At 36.1% G+C, this 16,331-nt stretch overlaps 1 protein-coding gene across 6 annotated transcripts in view; it reads right to left on the minus strand.

The window, feature by feature from the left end:
* Window positions 1–16,331, minus strand: part of USP15 (ubiquitin specific peptidase 15) — a 70,040-nt gene that overhangs the window by 30,793 nt on the left and 22,916 nt on the right. For all 6 annotated transcript variants that reach the window (XR_014227924.1, XM_082309537.1, XM_082309538.1 and 3 more), the window contains 3 exons: window positions 15,098–15,224; window positions 9,402–9,547; window positions 6,841–6,902 (listed from right to left, as the gene is read on the minus strand). Coding sequence is in view for 5 of the 6 variants with exons in the window: in XM_082309537.1 (XP_082165663.1) it covers window positions 6,841–6,902; window positions 9,402–9,547; window positions 15,098–15,224 (335 nt within the window). In the remaining variant the exon portion in view is untranslated. The remainder of the gene's footprint in view (window positions 1–6,840; window positions 6,903–9,401; window positions 9,548–15,097; window positions 15,225–16,331) is intronic.

The raw sequence follows: 16,331 nt of genomic DNA on the forward strand, positions 1-16,331 counted from the left end.
CAGGAATCCCATGCCCCTGAAAACAAAATCCGGAGCAAGGCTGACTTATCCTCAATGGAGGACAATCAGGTTAGGGAGCACATGAACATGCCAGAGATAAATAAGACCATTGGGCCTGATGGGATGCCCCAGCTGCTGAGGAAGCTCGTTGATGTTACAGTGATGGCATTCTTGTTTATTTTTGAAAGGTCCTGGCTATCAGGAGAGGTTCCTGAAGATTCTAAGAGAGCAAATGGCACTCATATCTTCAAGAGGGCAAGAGAGAAGATCTGGGGAACTACAGGCTAGTCTGCTTCATCTCAATCCCACAGAAGGTGATGGAGCAACTAATCCTGGAAACCACTTCCAGACATATGAAGGACAAGAAGGTGACAAGGGCTAGTCAGCATGGATTTATGAAATGGAAATGTTGCTTAATCAGCCTGATAGCCTTCTATGATGAGATTACTAGCCTGGCACATGAGGGGAGAGCAATGGATGTTGTTTATCTCAACTTCAGTAAGCCTTTTGACACCGTCTCCTGTAATATCATCATAGACAAGCAGATGAAGTATGGGTTACATAAGTGTACAGTGAAATGGATTAAAAACCAGCTGAATGGTTGGGCCCAGATAATTCTGACCAGTGGCATGATGTCCAGTTGGAGGCCAGTCACTAGTGCTATATTGCAGGTGTCAATGCTAGGTCTTATACTCTAACATCTTTATTAATGACCAGAACATCAGGACAGAGTGCACCCTCAGCAAGATTAGAGATGACACAAAACTAGGAGGGGCTGATACACCAGATGGGTGTGCTGCCATTCAGACAGACCTTGACAGGCTGGAAAAATGGAAAACAGGAACCTCATGAAGTTCAATCAAAGGAAATGCAAAGGCCTGCACCTGGGGAAGAATAGCCCCGGGCACCAGTAGTACATGCTGGGGGCAGGGGGGGCATTTGAGAGAGCTGGGACTGTTCAGCCTGGAGAAGAGAAGGCTCTAGGGCGATCTTATCAATATGTATAAATACATACATATATATGTATGTATATATGTATATGTATATGTATAAATATAAAGGGAATGAAGATGGAGCAAGACCCTTCTCAATGGTGCCCACTGAAAGGACAAAAGGCCATGGGTATAAATTGAAATAAATGAAATCCCATCTGAACATAAGATGATGCTCACCAAAAACCAAAAAGTGATAAACTCTCACGTTTTTTTACAGTGAGGGTGGTCAAAAACTGGAACAGGTTGACCAGAGTGGCTGTGAAGTCTCCATTGCTGCAGATATTCAAAATGTGCCTGGAGATGGTCCTGGGCAACCTGCTCCAGCTGCCACTGCTTTGAGTAGGAGGACTGGATGAGACTATCTTGAGAGGTCCTTCCATCCTCAAGGACTATGATTCTGTGAAGGTGTGGTTATAATCAGGCTGACATGCAATTTAGTATTTTAAAGCAAGCTTTAGTATGTTTAACCTACTTCAGTTTAGACTATTTTGTTCTTGCAAAAACCAATTAATTCACTTACTCATACTTCTTTGGGGGGATGTGCATGAAACGTTGATATTTTAACATTCAGCAATCAAAAAAAATTTTAGTGTTCAGGGCATGCATTTGTTAAGTTTCTCAACCCTGCATTAACTGATATTAATGAACATGTTGGTTAAACTAACTTGAAAATGTCTGTTGTACATTACCAATGTTTGATGTTTAACAGGGGCTCAGACACATGGTTACCACAGTCTAACATGTTATTATGCATCAGCAAATGGCAACCCAGCTCCTGACTGGCAGACAAGTTCTGACAGCTCTTGCTTTTACAATTTAAGACAGAGTAAGTCCCCAGTTAGCTCTATTCTCCACAATTATGTTTCTTACAGTAAAGTCAGGAGAAAGGCACACCTGTCTGCACATCAACTGCTTCAGGGAAAAAACCACAGATTTTAAATCTCTTGGTTAAAGACAATACTTTTCATTTCAGTAGACAAACAGAGTTTTTCTTTTAAAGACTAATGAATATTTTTTCCTTAAAATCTTGGATACACAAGCATTAAATTATTTCAAAAAGGATAGCTAAGCATCTTTTATTCAATTTTTTTTTTTCCTCTTAAAAACATTATGGGATCCAGCTCAGAAACAAAAAAGAATCAAGTAAGAGCCTTTAGTGTTTTTCCAAGATAAAAAGGTATAGTTTTGAACCAGAAAAAAAATTATGAAAAAACCTTACCATTTGACAAATATTGTAAGAAAATATTCATTATTGCAAAGAGAAAAAAAAATTATTAATGTGTACAGTCTCAAATTTCTGCATGGTCAAAAGAAAAAAAAAAAACCAATGTATTCCCTTTTACATGCAAAAATTGTTAAAATTAACAGCAGACCATCTGTAAATTATGAAAAGTAGCCAGCTATTTGATTAGGATGGTTTATTCCACAGTGAAGTACAAAAAACCAGATCAGAATTAAATCTGTTACTTTTATTATGCACACAGATGTATCTTGATAGATTAATTAAAAATTCTTAGTTTTTTACCATATAAGAAGCCTTTTTGAAGAATATGATGGCTCAATAGATTTAATACTAAACAAGTTTCTAATTAATAGGTTCTTTTTATGTTTCTCTAACTTGCTTTTTTTGTTTGCACATAAACAGGTAACAACTTCTTAACAGAAAACTAATAGAAACCTTGTTCTGGCTATTCATTTGGTAATTTGTGGAACTTCAAAACTTAAGCTCCTTGTCTCAACTTCTCCTTTTCTCAAGTTTTATAATCACAGATTGGATGAAAGTTTTTTATTGTTGTACAGTTTTTCAAAAGTAATTTGATTTTGTAGTACAGTTGCTTAAGTTACTTGAACTACAACCTTGGATTTTTTTAGATCTTTGTTTAAAATATCCTCTTAATGATAATAAACCATTCAAATAGGGTTGGTTAGTTGGTTGTTTTTCTGCCTGTGGAATAATCTCCCACAGAAGGATACAGATATGAAAAAAAACCTGTCTGCACACAGATCACAAGGCTTCATTCAAGGACTGGGATCAGCAGCAACTAAGCTACCAAAGCAACTGGGCTCTCCAAGTTTGGATGAGTTTGTCACATGTATGACATTGAGGAGACAGTTATTCACAGAAAAGTTAATATAACAAAATTTTCTGCAGAACTGCGTAGTATCTATTTTGGGAGAAGCTGACAGTAAAGACATTCCAGGGAAAGTCACTATGAGCTCCCTAGAAAAAGATTCACAGAAGCCAAGCTTCCTGAGCAACAAACATCCCAGTAGCTGATATAAACAGTTGGTATAAACAGAACCTCTCAGAGAGCCAAAAATCCAGCTGACTGACCCTGTGCACATTTTAAAAATGTACACCACATTCAGATACTTCCAGATCAAACAAACAAACAAACATATTAAGCAGCATTAAATTATGAGACAATAGCAGATATCATTAAACTTCAGTGGGGTTTTTACAGCGGATGTTGCAAGTACTTCCAAAATTAAGTAAATTCAGAAGTTAGAAAAACAGTACACATAAAAGAAATCCAGACACTGACAAGCTTGGACGTAGAGCTGAAATTCTAAGTTGCACAGCAGGGTCTCTGCTCCTATATAAAAATGATCTCAAACCTGAAATAATTTCTTCCTAGTTTCTTCAGAAGAAGAGACAATTATCACAATAATTGATCTTTTCACTTGTACTGATTCATTATACTTTTAAGAGAAACAGAATTATCATTTTCGAAAGCGTTCCTTTCTATACTAAGCTGAGGTCCCAACTTGGCTACTTTCAAAGTAAATATGTTCTTTTCTTGCAGTAGAAAAAGATGTTCACACCTTTAACATGTTTCTCATAAAAAACTGCCAATGCTCAACACCTGCAGTAGGAAGAAAGAAAAATTGCCAAAAGAAGCAACCAATACATAGATTGCTGTTATGCTTCTGCTAACAAGAAAGAGGCAGGGAAAACGTGCAGAACATCTTACGATCTCTCATTTTCAGCTGTCACAACATAGGTTGTGCTGCCATTCAGACAGATCTCGACAGGCTGGAGAAACGGGCAAACAGGAACCTCATGCAGTTCTATCATAGGAAATGCAAAGGCCTGTGCCTGGGGAGGAATAGCCCCAGGCACCAGTAGTACACACTGGCATGCGGGTGGTCAGACATCCAGATGGAAAGCAGCTTGGCAGAGAAGCACCTGGGATCCTGCTGAACAAAAAGCTGAACATGAGCCAGCCATGTGCCCTTGGGCCAACAACCTTGTGGGTTGCATTGGGAAAACCATTGTCAGCAGGCTGAGAGAGGTGATCCTTCCTTCCCCTTCACTCAGCACTGGTGAGACACCCCTGGAGTGCTGGGTTCACTTCTGGGCTCCCCAGCACCAGAGAGACAGGGATATACCGGAACATGTCTGGTGAGAGGCCACAAAGGTGATCAAGGGATTGCAGACCTATGTGGAAAGCGTGAGAGAGCTGGGACTGTTCAGCCCGGAGAAGAGAAGGCTCCAGAGCGATCTTATCAATGTGTATAAATAGCCAACGGAAGGGAATGAAGAAGATGGAGCAAGACCCTTCTCAGTGGTGCCCACTGAAAGGACAGGAGGCAACGGGCACAAACTGAAGCACAGGCAATGCTATTGAAATATAAGAAATGTTGTTTTACAATGAGGGTTATCAAACAGTGGAATAGGTTTTCCAGGGAGGCTGTGGATCATCCATCCTTGGAGATGCTCCAAACCTGACTGGACACAAGCAACCTGCTCTAGGTGACCCTTCTTTGAGCAGGTGGGCTGGACTAGTCAGTCTGCAGAGGTGCCTTCCAGCCTCAACTATTCTATGTTTCTGTGAGAAGCTTAGCTGATATTCTGAAATGATCCTGCCCTTTTCAAGCATTATACACCTTTCATACTTTCCAATAGTCTATATTTTGACCTTTCTAAATATGGCATTTTATTCCCTGGCCTCAGAATTTATGTTTACAATTTGTACTCTCTTAAAACAAGCACTACAAAGAGGTAGTCTCAGCAGGAACCGGTGTGAGACCACTGTGTGACCAATGACAGGACTGTAGGAAGGTATCTGGATGTATACTGTTTGTGATGACAAACTAATACTCCTAATGCATCTCACACAAAAGACTCAAAAGCAAGTGTTTAATACTTCTACCCCTTTGAACATTTATTAGATTTTTCATAAAGTTTTAAACAGATGTAAAAACCTGTCCCCATTACTGCTTGTTGATAGTTTCTATTTGAAACCACTAAATTTTGCAAACCTTCCACTATTAAAATGCATTTGAATACCAAATTTCAATCAATCTTTCTGATAGCTGCCAAACCTCAAAAACATACCCCAGCTTCACAGCAAAACTATTCATCCTCATTTGCTCGTTTACTTATAGCCTCCTCTGACACCACTATTACCATTTTACTTGTCCCCAGATCAAACATTTTCCAGGAGATATTCTTTAATTTATACAACTGCTCCTGAATGCCTTCCGTAAAGTGGAATGGAAATTTGGCAGAATAAAAGCAGGTACCATCACCAAGAATATCTTCCTACCAAAACTTCCAAAAGAATCTGTGACATTGAGTCATCTAAATTCTTTTAATCTTCAAAATCTACATCTAAAATTTGACCCAGAATTTACATTTCTATTAGATGCTCTTTGAGGTCCAAGATTAAACTTCAAGTATTTTGCATCCCATTCTTTCTGCTGCTCTACATTCTCAATTCTTTGTGTCATTACATCTTGCTAAGCAAGATTATACTGTTCATACTAAGCTTAAATTGAACTCAGACTTCATTAAGCAACTTAATAGAAGCTAGTCCTCCTAATAAAAGCGCTTGAGCTAAAACACCAAAGATAAAGAATCTGTCCTTCAAATGATAAGCAATGATACTATAAAAATGTTTTAAAACAACAGTGAACCTCAATTACATGAATGCAGAACATCAAAAGGAATAAAAGGAACGTAAAATAACTTTTTATGAAAGATATGCTCAAGAACCACCCAACAAAGGGAAAAAACATTTTTTATGTTATAATATATATAATATATATTATAATGTATTATATTATATATATATATATATATATAAAATAACTATTTGTAAGGCTGAGATAACGTTAGTTTACTAGTAACTAGTTCCAGCTGTTCTTCAAAACCAACAGAACGTGATTTAGATTCTGGAAACAATATTAAAAAAAGTTCATCTATCTAAATGAGAAAAACCACACTCAAGTCTTTCTACTCACTTGCCATTATCAAGGTGCTGTTGATAATGGCAGCAGGAAGAAGAGAAAAGAAAAAGAACATCGTACTCCATTAGTTGATGACAGCCCAACAAAGAACAAAAGCAACATGCTGGTAACGTAGACTGCAATTTAAATAATGTTTATGTGTAAATATCGTGCTCTGGAGATAAAAGGACAAGCTATCCATGAAAACATTTACATGTAAGAAAAATACTGATAAAATACATATATCTATGTTCACCTAACAGATACGTTATGCTTTGAAACAGAAATCTAAATAAAATAAGCTAAGTTTAACAGTTTTCTTCTATGGAACTTTTTTCCCATTGTTAAGCAGGGTAACATACATCACTGGCTGCAATCAACAAAATTAAGCAAAGTATATGCAGGAATTCACCATTATCATGTCACGTTCTACAATGTTTCTATTGTTCACAAAACAAATACACTATTCAGTATATTTTCAGCTAAAACATCTGAAAGCTGATTTTCAAGATAAAATGCCACTTTTAAAAACAGAGGTTTTTTTAAAAAGCAAAATAACGTGAAAATAGTTAAGCTATAGTGAGTAACGTGACTTAAATTCACAACTTACTTAGGAGTTGAAGGACCTCTTGGCCATGTTCCATCCTCATTCTTCTGTTCTATCACCAGTACCTACCACAAAAAGTGTAATAAGAAAAATGAAATAAAAATATCAGCAGATTGGTTTCTGTTCCAATCTTTTTAATGGATTTGCTGACATGTGATTGAGATGGAAAAGACTGATGTTTAAGTTACTATTCCCTGAGGTTGAAGAATATTCAACTACACTGCACCTTCCTCTTGCTCTATTCACTTTTTTCTCCCCACATCTTAATTTGTGCAACTTTGGGCAAGCCACTTAATATTTCTATGCCTCAACAATCCATGGATAAAATGACCCCTCAAAGGGGTCAGAGGATGACCTGCGATATCTAAACAGCATCTCTGAATCTATAGAAATCACATGTCTATACAACAGGCCTGTTAAGGAAGGGATATTCCTGAAGGAATTTTGCCTCACACACAACACACATTGCCAGGGAAAAAAACCCAAACCAGACTATTTTCTGCCTTGATAGCCTTAAAATCATACCTGTCTGGTTACTGCTGTATTTTTTGCAAAAGCATTAATCTAATATTAATTTTTCAATGGGACAGTTGGCTAATGGAATTAATTTCATTCAAGTTGTTATTGGTACAAAAGGGAGTACAGAACACTCAGTCCTAAACACAGGCATCAAGTGCCATTTGAAACTCCTTTGGGTATCTGAGATATCTGCCCTATGCTGGCAGATATGACACAGGACCTACAAAAAGCTCGTGCCTCTCTGGATTGACAGATGGGATAGCCAGATCATTTGAAATAGCAACTAGACTCCAATATTTAAACTGAATCTAACTCTTAATTTCCAATGTAACTAATTCTGCATAGTTGTACACTGATGTTTCAGGACGCTAATTAACTGCCATGCTATGCCTGTATGTATCTACACAGTGACATGCATTCACACATGTACTTATGCTCAAAACCTTATACGTAAGTCATGCTGCCACTCGAAGATGCAATCACATTTTCATTCTGAATATACTAAGACATGACATTGAAAACTAGCTTTCTATCATGACCAGCTTTCTATCTAGAAAAGAGTAGTTTGCTACCTTTGGTCATGAATGCTGTAAGACAGATTCTGCCACATTTTCTTCCACTAGCTCTCAGAGACTACTAAATAAAAGGAAGATTTAGACTTAAAAGTTCAATGGAACCCCTAAAGGTTCACTTCAGAAACCAACTGATAAATTCAAAACATTAATTTACTCAGTCACATACATAGTTTAGAATTACACATGAAAAAATAACTATTAGGTTAGATAGACTGTAATAGTCAGAATAACTATTATTAGATTAGGAGGCTCAGCAAGAAAAATAACAACCTTGTGTGTCAGCAAGTGCAACTGACCAAACACACATGGTCTACCACGACATTTAGCATTTTCAGAAACCATGGTTAAACTTGGTTTTGAACAATATTTGTTTTGCTGAAAGTACAGATGTCACCTAGAGATCTTTTTATGGCTACATTAGACCATGCTTGCTTCATAGTTAATGTTTCACTGAGACAGAGGCAATTTGCAAGTTACATCTTTGATGCAAATCTTTTATGGGAGATGTGGGCTCTTCTAGCAGGACGTCTGCATTGTTAAAATTACCTGTCTGAGGGTTTAAGAGCATGCAGCATGAAGCTAAAGGGCACAATAGTTCAAGCTGTTATTTTGGTGCACTGATTACTTACCTTCCATGCTGTAAAAGAAAACTGAAGCACAGCATAAATACTGCTGGTAAGTAGGTTAGAGTCAAGTATTTCAAGACAAAAGTAAATCCTTTAATATAATCCTGCCTACCATTACTGCCATCAAATTTCATTCGTTCATTCGTTTTTGTAGCATGAAAGCATGAACAACAGCTGTTGAAAAAACATCCAACTCTATTTGAAGACTAAAGAATCAATGTAACAATCTGAAAAGTTTTTCTAACAATGAAATTGTTCAATCAGTTCACATTTATATTTGTGTAGCTTTAACATCCAATATTTGTTCTTTATATTCATCTGGAAAGGTAAAAACTTACCTTGTAATAAATCCTCCCATAAAGGGATTCTGAAGTGATTATATAGTCTCACCCTAAAGCAGGTTTTCAAGCTCTTTTGCCTTTATAGTTCTTATCTGAAATCTTTTCCTTTTTTTAAATTTCTTTCTGAAATCTGGACAGTAGAATTTGAGTAGAAGATATTATTATTTTAGACCACCTAAAAAGTTCTTCAAGTTTTGGATTTCATTATCAGAACATATCCCAGATCCTAGGAATATTTTTTTATTTCAGGTTTTACGAAATTCAAGTCAGCAATGTTATGTTCATTTACTTTTAATTCACCAGGAGAGTTAAACTCATCTTTAACCCTGAAAATACACTCAAAGACTACTTTTGATGAATTTGTTTATAAAAATCCCCTATCCCTAACACAATCTATTAGGAGGCAATTTTCATTTAAAAAGAAGGAAACATCATTGGGTACAGCTACGTTTTCACGAGCAAAAAAATAAGCATATAAAAAAAGAAATAATATTACACTGTACCTGTCCCTGGTATAAACCAGCATCCTGTATGGTACTGTCTAGTTTATTCAAAGGTTCAAAAGTATTACTCATGTATTTGTTCCACAATCTGGTCTCTTTTTCACCTGGAATATTGAAGATTTTTCTTATCTCTTTTTCAATTGTATCTGTTTTGGAAGGAAGAGAACACAAGTTTAGCATTTCACTATACAAACAGTATAAGGCCAAATAAAGCATCAGAATCACTTACTCTTTTCTTATATTCAAAATATGAATGAAACTGTAGAAATAGCCATGGAACTACATCATGTTGTAGGACAAGCAGGAAGTTCCCAGTTTGCTTGCCTTTAAAATGGAAACAGTCAAAGGACTATTTTATTCCCTCCTGAATCTCTTAGCAAAGCAGACCAAGTAAAGACAAGTTGATAAATAACAGGTGACAGGAGGTACCTAGGTACCCATCTACTGACTTCTCAGTGTGTGGTAACACAGGACTGTGGGTGGGTAGGGAATGATTAGAAGTGAGTGAGACTGGCAGCAAAACCAGGTGCAGGGAGTGCAAGTCATTCTGTTCCTCTCCCTAAATCAAACTCTTTTTGGTTTTCACTCTTCTACTACCCATATCCCATTAGCACTAACCACAATATACATGCGTAAAGTTTAATTTACATGCTCACAGAAATTAAAGACTACTCTTAAAACTGAAGCACGTAAATGTATTTTAAAGGGATGATGGAAGATTTTATGTCTTTGAAAGATTTAACATAAAAAGGTCTACCAGCTTCTACTCTACCTGACAGAAATATAATCAGTGTTACATAATGTTAAGGTAGTATAACTATTACCTACAACTGAAATTTAAGAAGTTCATAATTAACTCCATTCTCCTTATGCAAAAGTAGAGTTTACTAAAGAGTTCTTTAATTTGAACTAATATGTACAGCGCTATACCATAGCAACCTCACTTAGATTTTTTTTTTTTTTTAATTGGTACACTCACAAAGCCCCATGGCAGCCAAGTCTCACAACAGCTAACACAGAAAACAAAACAGGAGTCAAGAAATGTACAGTGTATTCCTGATGATCAATGAAAACACAACTATAAAAATGGGCACTGTAAATTCTTTGAGAGACATTCCCCTGAAGTCTCAGGATAAAATACCAGTGTGTCAGTTCCTCTAGCACTCCTCTTGCTCCCTTTTACGTAAGATTATTATCTTCTCTTCCACTATGTTAAATATGAAAAGTCAAAATGAGACCTGAAACTTAGAAGTACCTTGTAAAAATCCAGCCATTGGCTTGTGAAATGCATGACAACTGGCCAATATAATGTTTGTGGATATTGCAGGCAACTGAATACAATTTTCTTCTATACTAGTTAATGCACATTTTAGTATGAAAGCAAGTGTTAGACCGGATCATCTGTTTCTGTAATAAAGATGATATGTAGGCAAGGTAGGTGCTATAAACAAGGCAACAGGCTGTTACTCGATTTGTTGACTTTTTTTAAAAATAAATCATGTAGTGTCTGAATCAATTCTCAACCAGTGGTTTCAAATAACTATATTTGAATGTAAGAATGAATCTAGTCAGCAAAAATCTTCCAGAAAAAACAAAAAATCCAGATTTATCAATGACTTTCACTAAAAGAAGAATTTACAAAAGATAATTTTTCATTATCTTATTAATACCATGACAATTAATTATTTGAGCATTGCTGCTCGTATTCTTTGCAAGTACTAAGTTAACATTTATTATGTTAATTTATAACATATTTCAGCTTCACTAACAGAACTGTTATGAGACAGGAAGCACCAATCCTATCAGATGACTACACATTGTCCAAGACTCTGGGAAGAGTATGTTCCACTTGACTATCATGCTAATTTTGAGATTGTGAAACTAAGGTTCTTTTACACACTTCCATGAATGAAACCAATGTGCACCCCCAGCAAGTGTCACTGAAGTGCTCGCTTATGACTTAAAGTGGAAGTGCCTGTTCCAGTATAAATGAAAACATTACATTCAAATAGTTATGGTCTGAGGCATATTGTGTATGGAGTTCTCCTCTAGTAGTGTTACACATATCCCATGTATGAGCTGATTAGTACTAGGACGATGTCTAAAAAAGACAGGAAGAACTGCCCTTTAAAGATACCTCTCACTCCATCAGCTATATAGCCACAATTTGAGATAGTTCAATTTGAGAGTTAAAGGTTATGGATGCCATGTAGGATATATCCTATATTGTTAAAAATCAGATAGCTCCTCCAAAAAAACAGCTGCATGATTTAAGTACTATTTTGCAAGACTATGTGGAAGAGCCTTGATGAAATGCTGGAGAAGTTCAGTGGATCCTAATGCAAGTACATCCTGGCTCCTAAAGGCTAGTACTATTACAAATACTGGCTAAAGGAAACTGTAGAAGGATGTTAATCTGTACTATGAAACAGTAATCCCAGCTTCCTAAAGAAGGGAAAGGCTAGTTGCAGATCCCAGAATAAATTGTCCTCAAGGGTGGCAAGTTTTACATTCTTGTATTCTGCAGCAAATTAAGGGAAAAGATGAATCAAAGCCATTTGCCAAGATAATTTACTAGCAAAAGTCCATTAGATGCAGAGCCACTGGTGTGATCTCCTACCAAGTTTACTAGCCCAGTTTTGGAATCGTTTTACGGCATTGCAGGCACAACCTGACTCCTATTCGTGCATAACAGAGGCTACAGACAGTCTTCCTGTCATTTTGTGGTTTGTAATAACACTAGAAAAGGCCTACACATTAGCTGATGACTTAGTTTTATCATACTTTCATATGATTAAGACTCCTGAATGGATCATTAATTCACTTTCACTCAGAAGCCCTGATGCTCTCTAGGATCAGCCACAATAACTAGACTGAAATGCTGCCTGTACTACATCTATTGTCTAGCTCATTTTCTTTATAGAATTAAAAAACCACCCCCATGCCCCCAAAAAGAGTTAGTCATCAATCAGTCTCAAAGTTAATATGCACTGCCTCCAAGGCAAGAGTCCTCAATTGTAGGAGATTCCCAAGAAGTCCAAAGAACACGTTAGATGTGTCCAGTAGCACTCCAAGAAAATGACTGTCATTATTAGGTCTGCCCTTTATAATGATTTTTTTCCTACCTTGTACTTATTCACATACAGCTTAGGTTAGCTTCTATTTGAGTGGAAAAGCAAAGGTGTTCCAGGAATAACAAATATTTGAAGACTGGTAGGTGAATATTATATTGCGCTTAGAGCATTTAAGGTGCTCCAAAACTTTCTCTGTTTATGTGAGTTAAGGAAGGTCTTGTACAAATCTTCTGAAAGCAGCAAATAGTATAATCAATGATGGTGGGTAGAAAAATTAAAACTTCTTGAAAAGACCATAGTATGTTATGTCTACTCACTTCAGTGGGGCTGATATTGAATCTTTTGTACCACCAGTTTTCTGCAACCATAATGAAAATGCATCCCTTACTGGCATATACAAGGAATGGTAAAAAATAATCAAGATTCTGCAAGATTCCTCTTGCATATTATTTATTGATATAATGAGCATCTCTGCTATATATTTGGTGAATTCCAGAACTACCTTAAATATACTTAAGGTAAGGACAGGGAAAAAAAAAAAAATCGCCATCTTATTAACAGATGATAAGAGAAAAACCTCAGGGATCAGTTATTTTTTCACTCTTAAAAGTGGTTTTAATTTTTCTAGCTCTTCTTCTAAGATACAAACTCTTTTGGATGTCCTGGCTAGGATGGCCCTGCTTGGTGCTCTGCATAAGAAGCTTCAGAAAGGGCATGTTTTTAAGGCTTCCAAGAGCATGTCACCCACATCTCAGGAAAGCAAATAAGGCCAGTGTCTGGAAAGTGGTTGCCTGTGAGTGTGACTGTTTCTTATTACCCTTTATGACAATTTTCTTGTAGTTGTAATTCTCTCTCTGCTAAGAAAAAATGAATACACCTCCAAGTAACAGTCATTCCAAAACACCCTTCTTCTGATTAGAGAAAGAAAATATCAGAAATTCACCCATTACCTATAATTCCAATGATACAATTAAATTCAGCATAGCTGCAAAATAGCTTGTATTTGGTCCTCAGGGGAGGATAATGTTGTGTGTGTGGTGTTTTTTTTTTTTTTTTTTTAAGTTTCCGGGTTTGCTTAGAGAATAACGAAGTACATCTTCCCAAGTTAAACCAGATCTCAAAAAAGCCAATTCACATACAACACTGAAGCCTTGTTTCATAGAATCACAGAATGGTTGGGGTTGGAAGGGACCCTCTGGAGATCATCTAGTCCAACCACCCTGCTAAGCAGGCTGCACAGGACTGGATCCAGGTGGGTTCTGAATATCTCCACAGAAGACGACTCTACAACCTCCCTGGGCAGCCTGTTCCAGTGCTCTGACACCCTCAAAGTAAAGAAGTTTTTCCTCATATTCAGATGGAACTTCCTATGTTTCAGTTTGTACATGTTGCCCCTTATCCTGTCGCTGGGCACCACTGAAGAGTCTAAGCCCCATCCTCCTGACACCCATCCTTAAGATATTTGTAAGCATTGATAAGATCCCCTCTCAGTCTCCTCTTCTCCAGGCTAAACAGACCCATCTCTCTCAGCCTTTCCTCATAAGAGAGATGCTCCAGTCCCCTAATCATCTCCATAGCCCTCTGCTGGACTCTCTCCAGTAGCTTCTTGTTTCAACAACGATTATCATAGTTTTTAAGTTTTTATTCTAATAAAAGCAGATGATTACTTGTTTAACTTAAAGATTAAAATTTAACAAAGTAAAATGATTCTGTTTTTAAAGCAAGCAATCCGCAAAGAATTAAAGGGTAGCAAGTATAAGTCACTACCCATAAAGAGAAGGAAAACTTGAAAAAACTACATTGTTGTAAAAAAAATGTAAACAAAGAGCAATGACTGGGCATAAAGTGCTAGGGGCATAAAGTACAAGTCTAACGGCACAAATACAGCTGATTGAAAGACTCTTATCTGAGATACACATGCACAAATACACCAAAAATCACATTTATATGATCAGCAATATCTTTGCATATGTTCTGATTATTTTCAGAGACAAAAGTGTTATCAAAATATAGTTTCAAGCAATGACACAATGCTCAAAGAGCAGGCAAAATAACTACAAATAAAGATAAGTTAAAGATTTAATACAGGACTCAGTTATTGTAAAAGATTGTGCCTGGCCTGCCACTTCACAACCCAAAGAATACTGCCTTTGTAGGTCACCTTTAGCCATTAATTTATAAATTCAATTTGTTCTTGTGTTTTGTAATATACCCTTCTCTATATATATATGACTAAAAAGTGTTGGCTAATGAAAGACATGAATGGGAACACATGAAAAAAATGTATTTCTTACACACCAAAAGCCAAGAAAAAGTACTAGGGAACCCAATAAAGATAATGAAAAACATCACACTGTTCACTTCCTGGAAAGCGCAAACCTCTAGAGTTAACACAGACCCCTAGATAATAAAACACACTATTTTTTTTTAATTGTATTAAAAATCCTAAGTATTCTAAATAGTTTTAACTTTTAATTTTGACCCAAACAAGACTAGTCCCATCCTTTATAATGGTTACAATACCCATCTATCATTTTACCTAGAGGCTTATTTATTCAGAACTTGCTACCGAGTACTATTTAAACAAGTAACAATCATATTTTTAAAAATAGTTGTGCATACCTATTGTATCAGCTTTACTGAATCTTCGTGTGACAACATTGTTCATATTTCCATTTTCACAAAGCTTTAATTCTGTTAGATATACTTCTACTTTGCAGTGCTTTACAAACATACCCTGTTCAACGACCTGAAAAACAGATTGGGATCAGATATCAGTCCAAATATGTTTTCATATACACACTTCAAAATATTTTTGAGAACTCTTTAAGAAACTGAAATTTAGGGAATGTAAGACACTTAATAAATGCCAAAAATTAGAACTAAAATTCTCCTGTAACTTTTTAGAAATACAGTAAACTAAAAAGTATTTTTTTTTCCATGATGATGATGTCTTACCTGCATATAACACCACCACCATGACTTTCACAGTGTTAAGTACAGTGGAAATCACAAATATGTGTACTTAACCAAAAGATAAGATACTTAATCAAAAGATAAAAAATACCAAAAGTTATTTTTATTTCAAAACACATTCATTGTATGCTACTTCCTCAAAACACAAAGAACTATTTTTCACAGTTAAAGAATACTTATCAAGAACAGAATACACACTAATCCGGATACCACATTTTTAAACGAAACCTACAAATCTTCCACTTACATTCTGATAATGAATAGATTAATTCGAAATTTCACCTACTCATTACAGTTGTTTATTATATGGTCATTTTTGTAACACCTACTACAAAATAGTCAAGTATACAGGAATTTTTTTTTTTTATAAAAGTAAAATGTAGAAAAAAATATTCAGGGTCACCTCTTAAATGTTTTTCCCTTTGATCTTCCAAAGCGTAACTGCAGTACTTAGTCATGTAGACTGTTCCAAAAATAACCATTGGCCTGATATGTGATACATCTGACAAATACGGTAAAAAAAAAAAGCCACCAGCTAATTGCTAGGAGAGATCTGCTATCTGCTGTACAAATATAACTTGTGTGCTTGTGCCATAGGAAAAAAAAAAAATTAGTGAATGATTTCATTGCTGTTCAGTAGTTTGCCTCAGCTTTAATGACTGCCAACCATGATGTCTAAATAAAAATGCATCTTAATTTGAGCAGCTTAGTAGGGTTTTCAGCTACTAGAGTAACAACAAAATAGTTGTAGGAAACAAAACTACACAGTATGGCTAAGACATTTCTGAGAATAAAACTGACACTGTAGTGGTAGTATTACCACATCCTATTACATAAAGTCATAATGTTATTTGACATGGATCAAGTACAACATTGTATC

Source organism: Platalea leucorodia (assembly GCF_965183815.1).
Source record: "Platalea leucorodia genome assembly, chromosome: 4".
Taxonomy (NCBI): domain Eukaryota; kingdom Metazoa; phylum Chordata; class Aves; order Pelecaniformes; family Threskiornithidae; genus Platalea; species Platalea leucorodia.